This window comes from Mustelus asterias, chromosome 1, assembly GCF_964213995.1.
Source record: "Mustelus asterias chromosome 1, sMusAst1.hap1.1, whole genome shotgun sequence".
Classification (NCBI taxonomy): Eukaryota; Metazoa; Chordata; class Chondrichthyes; order Carcharhiniformes; family Triakidae; genus Mustelus; species Mustelus asterias.
The window spans coordinates 31,283,936-31,296,515 of NC_135801.1; the positions used below are offsets into that span (position 1 = coordinate 31,283,936).

The following is a 12,580-nucleotide window of genomic DNA, read 5'->3' on the forward strand; positions in this document are numbered from 1 at the left end:
AGTAATCATTTTATTAAAAAATCACTATTAGCTCATTCCTCAATCTTTGCTATTTTAGTGAAAAACATTGTGAAAAAAGCCTTTCATTGCTATAGCCTTACATGTTCCTGATATGCCATTTGCTGTATTCTTTCCGTGATTAACTTCCTTCCCACGATGGGCAGCCAGAACTAGAAGCACTATTTCAATTATAATCTAACCATTGTCCTGTAAGGTTATGGAGCATTTAGCTGATTTTACATTTAATGTGTGTAATACGCAAATCATTTTCTGGTAATTAAGTAGATATATATTATGCACATCCTTAGATCCTGGTTTTCTCAGACTCAAGCTTACCATTCAGGGTATATTTTTTTTTAAACTGAATTTTCAAAATTTACTATGATCTGTTTAGCTATCTGCAAATGTAATTTTTCCTTATATTTACTCCAAATCATTTATATAAACCGAAAACAAAAAAATCTCAGGGCACACAACGACCCATATCCTGAAACTTGAAAGTCTGTTTGCCCAAACTCTGCATTCAGTCCAGCTATCACTCTACTCAGGTGCGTCAATTTACTCTAATAGCATAGGTCTCTAACATAGCATCGCATACACCAACAGCATAACCAACTCAAACATTCAGGAGGATGCTTTGAGAGAAAAGCTGCATCTTTAATGCCACACAGTTAACTGTTGGGATTAAACAGAAGGTGGTGTGCGCTACAGGCAAATCTCATGTTTGAGTGACAGGGCCGATCCATGTCCCAATCTTTTTTGGGTCAAACTTTTTCAGTGTAGAAATCAAACGGTTTATGCGTGCTGATGTCTGATTTTCATAGTTTAGAGGTTATTGGGCTGGTCATGGTGTTGCCATTTGACCTAAACTAACTTTTTTCAATACCTAACCTATTTTCTAAGAAATTATATGCAAGAGCTAATCAATGCTTCCTGGAAACCTGACCAAGAAACAAACATTCCTACCGAGACAGCCAAGTATTTGATATTGTTTGTCTAACCTATACCACTAGAGAAATTGGAGACTTTAACCCACATGTTGACAAGGGAATTGATTAAAGATTTAAAGAATCTTGGCAGAGAACAGCAAGCTGCTGCAAATGCTAAATTAATAAGGCAAGAAAAGAAATGAAAAACCATACACATCAAAACTTTGTTTTGCTATTTTTAAAAATGGGTTTACTGGTGAACCCAAAAGGATGGCTGTTACAAGTCACATTACCACAGGATTTTCCCTTTGTTCTGGAAGCTACCCAGAATAAAACAACCCTCCTTTCATCATTGTGGAATTTCACCCAATTAATTGCAAGATTATAATCACAAAAACCATAGGACACGCAGATCAAAAATTGCTATGTGTGCAGAGTTAATGAGATCCATCTCACACCTGGGACTGTCCAGGACTATTTCAAAAGGGGACCCAATTGGAACAATGGAAATAATTTGCATCTTCATAAACTTACCCCTCTCGTGTAGTCCAAGAGTCTGCCTACACAATGGCTTCCTGACAGAAGAACCTCAATATGAATGGCAATTCTTTCAAAAGCTAATAGTTGAGACATTATCATTCTTGAAATCAAAGCCAGTTCCAGGCCCTAGATTGACATTCCTTTCGAAATTGTGGAGAAAGGAGGTCACATCGTGAATATTTTGAAATCGTTACATTCCTTTGAGAACTGAGAAACCACCAGTCTGCTGCTTAACATTTAACTGGTGAATACCAAGTAGGACTTCAGGCCAACAGTCTGTTCCGTGAAGCCTGCATCTGCTTGAGGATTTCCTACCATTTCCTGTAGAACTGACCCACCTGTATACCAACTTCACCTTGCAGTATCAGCACCAATTGTAAAGTGAACTCTACAGTTCCGGTCACTGAACTAGTATACCATCATATAGGTTTCCCTGCACTGCATGTACATGATGTTAGTTCCTCAAATGTCATCAATATTGTATTTAAATATTGCCCTCCATGCAAGAAATAGGATACGATGCTTACAACACTTATTGTAGGAGATAAAGATATCATGCAGGTACTTTCTATACAAATTACTTACCCCAATCCTTCCGTTGTAGATTTCCATTTCAAAGTGATTGGAAAAGGAACTACATCTGTGATAGAAAACTCACGTACTTTGAATGCTGGTGAAAGAATTGCACACTGGGTGAGGGGGAGATGGAGAGAAAAAGAAACATGGCATTACAATTTTCAGAATCTATTACAATCTTATTAAAAGGTATTATGAAAAGTTTGTAAAATAATTCTCAACTGTTAAAACATGCAATTTAAACTGACCAGAAGTGCAAAAGACGTTACCAATAGTCATTATCTCTTAGTACAGTTATAAAGAAAAACAATGAGAGATAACATGGCAAATAAAGTTTGATTTAAAATGAAAGCAAAATACTGCAGATGCTGGAAAATCGAACAGAAAATGCTGGAAAATCTCAGTAAGTCTGACAGCATCTGTGGGAAGAGAATAGAGCCAATGTTTCGAGTCCAGATGACCATTCGTCAGAGCTCTTGCCTTTTCCCACAACCCCATGAATTTACCCCACTAATCCACCTAACTTACACTTCTTGGGACACCAAGGGGCAATTTAGTATGACCAATCCACCTAATCTGCACATCTTCGGATAGAGGGGGGAAACTGGAGCACCCAGGGGAAACCCATGTAGATATGGGAGAATGTGCATACTCCACACAGTCACCCAAAGCCAGAATTGAACCGGGTCCCTGGCTGAGGCAACAGTGCTAATCACTTGCTACCCTGCCACCCCAATGACATGATTGAAGACATAGGCTGGCATGGACAAGCTGGGCTGAATGGCCTTCTGTGCTGCAACTTTTCTATGGTTCTGAGGACACCCAGGTCCCCTTTCTAATCTCACCTTCATGCACCAGGCCCATAGCCCCGTAGCTTACAACACTTTAGGTGCAGATCCAGGTATTTTTAAAAAAGAGTTTAGGATCTCTGCCTCCACCACCAACTTGGGCAGTGAATTCCAGACACCCACCATCCTCGGCATAAAAAAGTTCTTCATGTCCCCACTACACTTTTTGCCACATACATGATACAGTAATGAAAAGGATTTAAATCTCAAAGACCTTAAAACGTGTTTAGAGTCAAAAGAAAAAAATATCCCTTTTCATGGATTTATACATGGTCAAACACTAGCCAGTAACTTACCTGCAATGCACAACCTCGTGCTACAGCTTCATCTGCATTAAGAGTAGTGCTTAAATCTTTGTGAAAGAATTTTGCAATTCGTTCTTTTACGGCTGGAATTCTTGTTGCCCCACCCAAAATTTCAACAGCATAGATGTCTTCAAATTGCAATTCTACAATTAAAATACAAATCAGTTGCTACCAAGAGGATACATTTCACAATGCACAAACATTATACACAATGGATTAGTTTAAAGAAAGGCATTTATTTTCTAGTAGAGCACACTGACCAGTGATTACAGCAATGCTACTTTATTCAGCATGGGTTTGTGTCAAGCTCACTTTGAGATAGATATATTGCACGCATTTGAGAATTAACAGGCTAATATAACTAATTAAAACTTATAAATAAGGAAAAGTTACAAATTTATAGAAGGTTTAAAAAAATATCCAGATAAGCACAATAAATACATTCTAAATCGACGTTTGAACTGTCTGACCAGATACAATCACATCGGTGTTTGAGACACTGATTTTGCAACTCAAGTCTCTGAAATTTTATTCCCAAGTTGGGAAATTCCTGTCTCCACAAACCGGATTGGGAGAAAGTTATCTGGATAGTCTGATATTCGTTCGGGAGCGGAGGGGGGAGGAGAAAGGAGAGGTGTGTGAGAGAGAGAGAGAGAACGAGAACACTGCAGAGGCAGTCATAGAGCCTGCCCGTTAGAGGCACGCTGTCTGAAAAGCCAGCTTCTGTGTGCTAACACTTTGTCCCAGCTAAACAGAACTATAACAGCCATCTGGCCCTCACTCCCATGGCAATCAATGCGTCCATGGCCATGCATATGCAATGCTGACTGATGCCTCTTCCCACTCCCACTGTGCTTTATACCGTTATGCCCATTCATGCCAATCCTCCCACTCCATGTCCCTTTGCCCTTAAAACAATGTCAAATCACTGAGCATCCACCACAGGCAAATCTCAGGATGCTTGCTGAGAATAAAATAAAGTTCTAAATGAGGGAATTCCCTCCTAAAATTGGGGCTCTGTTGCTATTTTGTGTTTAATCCAGAGACCTTCATTGTTGCAAAGTCCAGGTCAGAATACACCCGTAACAATGACACAAAAGTTGGATTTGGAATGCAGCAGATTCATAGAATCCTGACAGTGCAAAATGAGGCCTTTCAGTCCATCTAGTCCACAATGACTCTCCAAAAAAAAAGAGCATCTTACCCAGGCCCACGCCCCCTGCCCTATCCCCATAACCTTGCACAGTTACCATGACCAATCCACCTAACCTATACATCTTTGGAACTTGGAAGGAAATCGTAGCACCCAGAGAATACCCATGCTGACACGTGAAGAATGTGCAAACTCCACACACAGACACCCAGCCAAGGCTAGAATCAAACCCAGGTACCTGACACTGAGGCAGCAGTGCTAACCACTGTGCCACCCATAGTCTGCAAATACTGCAAACATCCTCTTGCCACCTTCTCAGCCAATCCAAAAGGCATGAATTGACTCAAACAGCCTTCAGTTTTAATGTCAGTAAAACAAAATTCTCGAGCTCATGTCTCGCTGTATTAAATTTGGATTTCCCTGGTTTGAGGTGCGACACTTTCATTTAATGGAAATCAGCTTCCTGCCCCATATCTAACCCATTAAGATATTTTCCCCTTGGCCTCAGTTCCTAGCTTCCACGCACCGTATAACTTCAAGTCTTCATTTCAGAATTTCTGCATTACATTGGGGGGGGCGGGGGGGTGGTGGAGGGAGTGATATCAGAGAGAAATGGAGTGGCAGAGAGACAGAGGTGAGCGGGGCATGTGCGAAGGGAGTGCGGGAGAGCAAGAGAGAAAGTAGAGGGAGAGAATGTGAGCGGGGCAAGCTTGTGTGTCCAAGGACAGTGTCTTCAAGTTTGGTTCACTCAGTATCAGGATTATCATTCACTGTCAGCCACACACACCATCATGCATTCTGGATGAGGGTGCATAAGTACTTAGAGATGGAGTGAACCAGACACATGGACACTCATCCAATTACAATAATACTCAACTTTATTTATTACTCTATTGCTCAGCAACTTGCTCCTTTACACCTCTTTTTAAAATTCATCTGAAATGTTGCACTGAACTTTACCTTGTTGCAATCTGCTCATTGGCCCCTTGAGTGAGAAAAATGTTGAAATGTGGTCCCGAGCCAAAAGGATTGGAAACCCTTTATGTAAATGATACTTCAAAAAGGATAATGGGAATTGGTCACGTGGCAGCTGCTGAAACAAGCCTTCCAAGCTTTACTTCAGAAGGTGCTGACATGTGTAATAATGGCATGCTAACTCCACATGGGGCAACTTCTATTAAAAATTAGGATAGAATTCATGATTCAAATGGTCAATGAATTGCATCTTCACATCCTGATATCCCTGATCTACTATTCCCACTTCAAATTTCTGAAAACAGCCATTTTGTTGAATCTTCATTTGTGGGACATGGGCATCGCTGGCCAGCATTTATTGCCCACCCTGGTTACCTTTGAGAAGTGGTGGTAAGCTGCCTTCTCGAATCGCTGCAGTCCATGTGCTGCGAGTTGACCCACAATGCCTTTAGGGAGGAAGTTCCAGGATTTTGACCCAGTGACTGCAAAGGAATGGCGACATATTTCCAAGTCAGGATGGTGAGTGGCTTGGAGGGGAACTTGCAGGTAGTGGTGTTCCCATGTCTCTGCTGCCGTTATCCTTCTAGATGGAAGTGGTGGTTCTGTTGTCTATAGATCTTTGGTGAATTGCTGCAGTGCATCTTGTAAATAGTACACACTGCTGCTACTGAGCGTCGGTGGTGGAGGGATGTTCGTAGATGTGGTGCTAATCAAGTGGATGGTGTCAAGCTTCTTGTGTTATTGGAGCTGCACCCATCCAGGCAAGTGGCGAGTATTCCATCACACTCCCGACTTGTGCCTTGTAGATGGTGGATAGACTTTAGGGGGTCAGGAGGCGAGTTACTCGCCGCAGTATTCCTAGCCCCTGACTTGTTCTCACAGCCAGTATTTATGTGGTGAGTCCAGTTGAGTTTCTGGTCAATGGTAACCCCAAGGATGTTGACAGTGGGGGATCCAGTGATGGTAACACCATTGAAAGTCAAGGGGCGGTGGTTAGAGTGTCTCTTATTGGTGATGGTCATTGCCTGACATTTGTGTGGCGTGAATGTTACTTGCCAGCCCAAGCCTGGATACTGTCCAGATCTTGTTGCATTTGAACATGGACTGCTTCAGTATTGGAGGAGTCGCGAACGATGCTGAACATTGGCGAACATCCCCACTTCTGGCCACGATGGAGAGAAGGTCATTGATGAAGCAGCTGAAGATTGTTGGGCCTAGGACACTACCCTGAGGGACTCCTGCAAAAATGCCCTGGAGTTGAGATGACTGACCCACCACAACCATCTTCCTACATACCAGTTATGACTCCAACCAGCAGTGTGTTTGCCCCCGATAACCATTTGCTAGGGCTCCTTGATGGCACACTTGGTTGAATGTGGCCTTGGTGTCAAGGGCTATCACTCTTACCTCACCTCTGGAATTTAGCTCTGTCGTCCATGTTTGAACTAAGGCTGTAATGAGGTCAGGAGCTGGATGACCCTGACGAAACCCAAACTGGGCGTCACTAAGGGGATTGCTGAGCAGGTGCTGCTTGATAGCCCTGATGACCCCTTCCATCACTTCACTGATGATAGAGTAGACTGATTGGGCGGCAAGTGGCTGGGTTGGATTTGTCTTGCTTTGTGTGCACAGGACATACCAGGGCAATTTTCCACATTGTTGGGTAGATGCCAGTGTTGTAACTGTATTGGAAGAGCTTGGCTAGGGGAGCAGCAAGTTCTGGAGCACAAGACTTCAGTACTATTGCTGGAATGTTATCAGGGCCCACTGCCTTTGCAGTATCCAGAGTCTCCAACCGTTTGAAATCACGTGGAATGAATTGAATTGGCTGAAGACTGTCATCTGAGATGCTGGGGACCACTGGAGGAGGCCGAGATGGATCATCCACTCGGCACTTCTGGCTGAAGATTGCTAAGAATACTTCAGCCTCATCTTTTGTACTGATATGCTGAGCTCCTCCATCATTGAGAAGGGAGACATTTGTGGAGCCTCCTCCTCTAATGAGTTTAAGATAATGAAGGGGTTAGACAGGGTAGAGGCAGAGAGATTCTTTCCACTTAGAAAGGAAACAAGAACTAGAGGACACAGCCTCAAAATAAGGGGGAGTCAGTTTAGAACAGAGTTGAGGAGGAACTTCTTCTCTCAGAGGGTAGTGAATCTCTGGAATTCTCTGCCCATTGAAGCAGTGGAGGCTACCTCGTTAAATATGTTTAAGTCACAGGTAGATAGATTTCTGATCAATAAGGGAATTAAGGGTTATGGGGAGCAGGCGGGTAAGTGGAACTAAACCACGATCAGATCAGCCATGATCTTATTGAATGGCGGGGCAGGCTCGAGGGGCTAGATGGCCTACTCATGCTCCCATTTCTTATGTTCGATTGTCCATCACCATTCTCGACTGGATGTGGAAGGACTGCAAAGCTTATATCCGATCTGTTGGTTGTGGGATTGCTTAGCTCTCTCTATCACTTGCTGTTTTTGCCGTTTGGCATGCAAGTAACGCTGTTTGGTAGTTTCACCAGGTTAACACCTCATTTTTAGGTATGCCTGGTGCTGCTCCTGGCATGCCCTCCTGCACTCTCCATTGAACCAGGGTTGATCCCCTGGCCTGATGGTAATGGTTCAGTGGGGGATATGTCGGGCCACAAGGTTGCAGATTGTGCTGGAGTACAATTCCGCTGCTGTTGAAGGCCCACAGCGCCTCCTGGATGCCCAGTCTTAAGCTGCTAGATCAGTTCGAAGTCTGTCCCATTTAGCACGGTGATAGTATCCCACAACACGATGGAGGTTATTCTCAAGGTGAAGGTGGGACTTCGTCTCCACAAGGACTGTGCGGTGGTCACTCTTACCGCCGCATCAATAGCCGGCAGATTTAGAAGGATGAAGTCAAGTATGTTTTTTTCCTCTTGTTGGTTCCTTCACCATCTGCTGCAGACCCAGTCTAGCAGTTATATCCTTTCGGACCCGACCAGCTCAATCAGTAATGCTGCTGTTGAGCCACTCCTGGTGGTGGACATTGAAGTCCCCCACCCAGAGTACAATTTGCACCCTTGCCAACCTCAGTGCTTCCTCCAAGTGTTGTTCAACATGGAGGAGTACAGATTCATCAGTTGAAGAAGGGCACTAAGTGGTAACCAGTAAGAGGTTTCCTTGCCCATGTTTAACCTGAAGCCATGAACCTTCATGGGGTCCAAAGTCAATGTTGAGGACTCCCAGGGCAACACCCTCTTGACTATATACCACTATACCGCCACCTCTGCTGGGTCTGTCCTGCTGGTGGGACAGGATATATCTAGGGATGGTAATGGTGATGCCTGGGTTGTTATCTGTAAGGTATGATCCTGTGAGAATGACTGTCAGCTGTTGCTTGACTAGTCTGAGACGGCTCTCCCAATTTGGGCACTAGCCCCCAGATGTTCATAAGGAGGATTTTACAGGGTCGACAGGGCTGTTTGTTTTGTCATTGTCTTTTCAGGTGCCTAAGTCGATGCCAGGTGGTCTGTCTGGTTTAATTTCTTTGTTGAGACTTCGTAGCGATTAATACAATTGAGTGGCTTGCTAGGCCATTTCAGAGGTCATCGAGAGTCAACCACATTGCTATGGCTCTGGAATCACATGGAGGCCAGATCAGGCAAGGACAGCAGATTTCCTTCCCTACGGGGTTTTCTGACAATTGACATGGTCATCAATAGATTCTTAATTCCAGATGTTTTTTATTGAATTCAAATTCCACCATCTGCCGTGACGTGATTCGAACCCATGTCCCCAGAACATTATCTGGGCTTCTGGATTAATAGTCGAGCGATAATACCACTCGGCCATTGCCTCCCCTTACATTCATCAGGATAATCTCAAGAATATCAAGGTCAGGGGTAACAACAGTTTTATGCTGCAAGAGAGAAGGGACTGATTGGTCGGCAAGTGGACTCTGCTACAGCCATTGCATGGAGAATGCACACAACGAATGGCGATCACTTATTTTGTTTAGCTGAAACAGGCGCAATGTACGTACATGTTTGGTACGCAAAGAACAGGGCCTTTGAATCAATAGATGTCATATTTTCCAGTATACATAAATTTCTCAGCTAAAAACAGATGAAGCACTGGAGGAATACAGAGAAAGTAGAAAAGAACTCAAACAGGGGGTTAGAAGGGCAAAAAAAAAAGAGGTCACGAAATGTTCTTGGCAGACAGGATTAAGGAGAATCCCAAGGCATTTTATACATACGTTAGGAACAAGAGGGTTGTCAGAGAAAGAGTCGGACCTCTCAAGAACAAAGGAGGGGAATTATGCTTAGAACCCAAGGAAGTAGGTGAGATCCTAAATGATACTTTGCATCAGTATTCACAAAGGAGAAGGACACGTTGATTGGTAGTGTCTCAGAGGGATGTGTAGACCCATTAGAACAAATCGCAATTACAAGGGAGGAAGTGTTAGGTGTTTTAGGAAGCATTAAGGTAGACAAATCCCCAGGGCCAGATGGCATCTGTCCTAGATTACTGAGAGAGACAAGAGATGAAATTGCTGGGCCTCTAACAGAAATCTTTGTTTCTTCATTGGACACAGGTGAGGTCCCAGAGGATTGGAGGATAGCAAATGTGGTCCCGTTATTTAAGAAGGGTCGCAAGGATAACCCGGGTAATTTAAAGGCCAGTGAGCTTGACGTCCGTGGTAGGGAAATTGTTGGAGAAGATTCTTAGAGATAGGATCTATACACATTTAGAACTGAATAGTCTCATTAGCGATAAACATGGTTTTGTACGAGGGAGGTCATGCCTCACAAATTTGGTTGAGTTTTTTGAGGTGACAAAAATGATTGACGAGGTAAGGGCCGTGGATGTCGTCTACATGGATTTTAGTAAAGCATTTGACAAGGTCCCTCATGGCAGGCTGGTGCAAAAGGTTAAATCTCACGGGATCAAAGGTGAACTAGCTAGATGGGTACAGAACTGGCTTGGCCATAGAAGACAGAGGGTAGCAGTGGAGGGGTCTTTTTCTGATTGGAGGTCTATGACTAGTGGTGTTCTGCAGGGCTCTCTACTGGGACCTCTGCTGTTTGAGATATATATAAATGATTTGGATGATGATGTAGCTGGTCTGATTAGTAAGCCCGCGGATGACACAAAGATTGCTGGAGTTGCGGATAGTGATGAACATTGTCAGAGAATACAGCAGAATATAGATAGGCTGGAAAATTGGGCGGAGAAATGTCATATGGAATTTAATCCTGATAAATGCAAAGTGATGCAGTTTGGTAGATCTAATGCAGGGGGGAGCTGTACAATAAATGGCAGAGCCATCGGGAGTATAGACACACAGAGGGATTTGGGTGTTCAAGTCCACAGATCCTTAAAGGTGGCAGCACAGGTGGAAAAGGTGGTGAAGGCAGCATATGGTATGCTTGCCTTTATTGGACGGGGCATAGAGTATAAAAGTTGGCATATGATGTTGCAGTTATATAGAACGTTGGTTAGGCCACATTTGGAATACTGCGTCCAGTTCTGGTCGCCACACTACCAGAAGGACGTAGAGGCTTTGGAGAGAGTGCAGAAAAGGTTTACCAGGATGTTGCCTGGTATGGAGGGTATTAGCTATGAGGCGAGATTGAGTAAACTAGGGTTGTTCTCCCTGGAAAGACGGAGGTTGAGGGGTGACCTAATAGAGGTTTATAAAATTATGAAGGGCATAGATAGAGTGAACAGTTGGAAGCTTTTTCCCAGGTCAGAAATGACAAACACAAGCGGTCACAAGTTCAAGGTAAGGATTGGCAAGGTTCAATACAGATATGCGGGGGACGTATTTTACACAGAGGGTGGTGGGGGCCTGGAATGCACTACCAAGCAAGGTGGTTGAGGCAGACACGCTAGGATCATTTAAGACTTATCTAGATAGCCACATGAACAGACTGGGAATAAAGGGATACAAACGGATGGTCTAGTTAGAAACACATGATTGGTGCAGGCTTGGAGGGCCGAAGGGCCTGTTCCTGTGCAGTATTGTTCTTTTTGTTTTGTTTCTTTTGTCAATGCCTTGACCAGAGTCAAGCTGCCTGGTTTAAATTTTTTAACTATGCTTGGCAGTTATCTGTTAGTCACCATTATCTGGTGCATTCTCCAAGGCAACCCCTCTACCAGTGTCCAGTTGCCAACCAATGCTTTCTTATATACGTTTAACATTGTCCTATGTCAGGAGACAAAACAATTGCAATTGTCTGAGTGCAAGATGAAAAGCTTCAACAAAATGCTTTGTTCCCAAACAATATTCAAGTTCTGCACTACTAAATGACTATTTGTATTCCAATTGCACTTGGTGTTGTGTGAGAACACCTACTCGTGACTCAAAGTTGAAGTACAGAGTTACAAGGTTACCAACTTTAAGAAGATCACTTACTGGCTTGTTCCAGGACAGTTTTTAAAGGGGTCTCCACTTTGCTTAAAAATGAGGCACAAAGTTCTTCAAACTGTGCTCTGGAAAAGAACAAAGTATTGCTAACATATCACATTGCAAAGTCTCTTGGCAGCAAATAGGATGAACATTTTTAATTGAGGAAAAAATCTAACAGATGACCAATTCCAAAAGATAGCCAAGTATCTTATATAGACATCCTTTTCCAGCAAGGTTATTTTGAAAGATTTCTGCAAGTGCATTATCTGAGTCTTTATGTCGCTTGTCGATGTTTCAAAACCTTTAGCATTAATACAGGCTAGGGCAGGGCTAGAACATCTTAATTAAAGCAGGGAGTTAACTGGATGGTCCAGTTAGAGATTGTCACCATGGTCTTGATATTGGGCCAGCTCTTGCAAGTTACCATGGGTATCTTCTAGTTTGGAGAAGTGCATGACTGGGAACTGCAGGTTAGAAAGCAGGATTAAAAGAACAAACCTTGCAGTCATCATTTGGTGTGTGCACAGCTATAATACCCAAATTCTTTTTAAAAAAATATATATTTTTGGCTTTAAAAAAATATTTTTATACATTTCATACTTTGTTTTAACCATCACCATTTTTGCACCCCGTGATGGTTCCCACCATGCTTACCCTCTTTTTGGACCTGCACCCTGACACCAAGGGCCAGCCTTTTGTCCCAGCCAAAGACTGGGCTTTAGGATGGAATTTCAGATTACTCACCTGTCGTTAGAAATTTGCAACATTTCCAGTGTCACAGATATTCTGAATCTTGATATTTGCTGGGCAAACATTTTGTACCTTTATGTTGAGGAATTTTAGTAGGGCATTGTTCAACTTGACTCGTT

At 43.2% G+C, this 12,580-nt stretch overlaps 1 protein-coding gene across 2 annotated transcripts in view; it reads right to left on the reverse strand.

The window, feature by feature from the left end:
* Window positions 1–12,580, reverse strand: part of hspa4l (heat shock protein 4 like) — a 67,833-nt gene that overhangs the window by 23,738 nt on the left and 31,515 nt on the right. For both annotated transcript variants that reach the window (XM_078211086.1, XM_078211097.1), the window contains exons 8-10: window positions 11,718–11,794; window positions 3,190–3,341; window positions 2,055–2,158 (exon numbers count right to left, since the gene is read on the reverse strand). In XM_078211086.1, coding sequence (XP_078067212.1) covers window positions 2,055–2,158; window positions 3,190–3,341; window positions 11,718–11,794 — 333 coding nt within the window. The remainder of the gene's footprint in view (window positions 1–2,054; window positions 2,159–3,189; window positions 3,342–11,717; window positions 11,795–12,580) is intronic.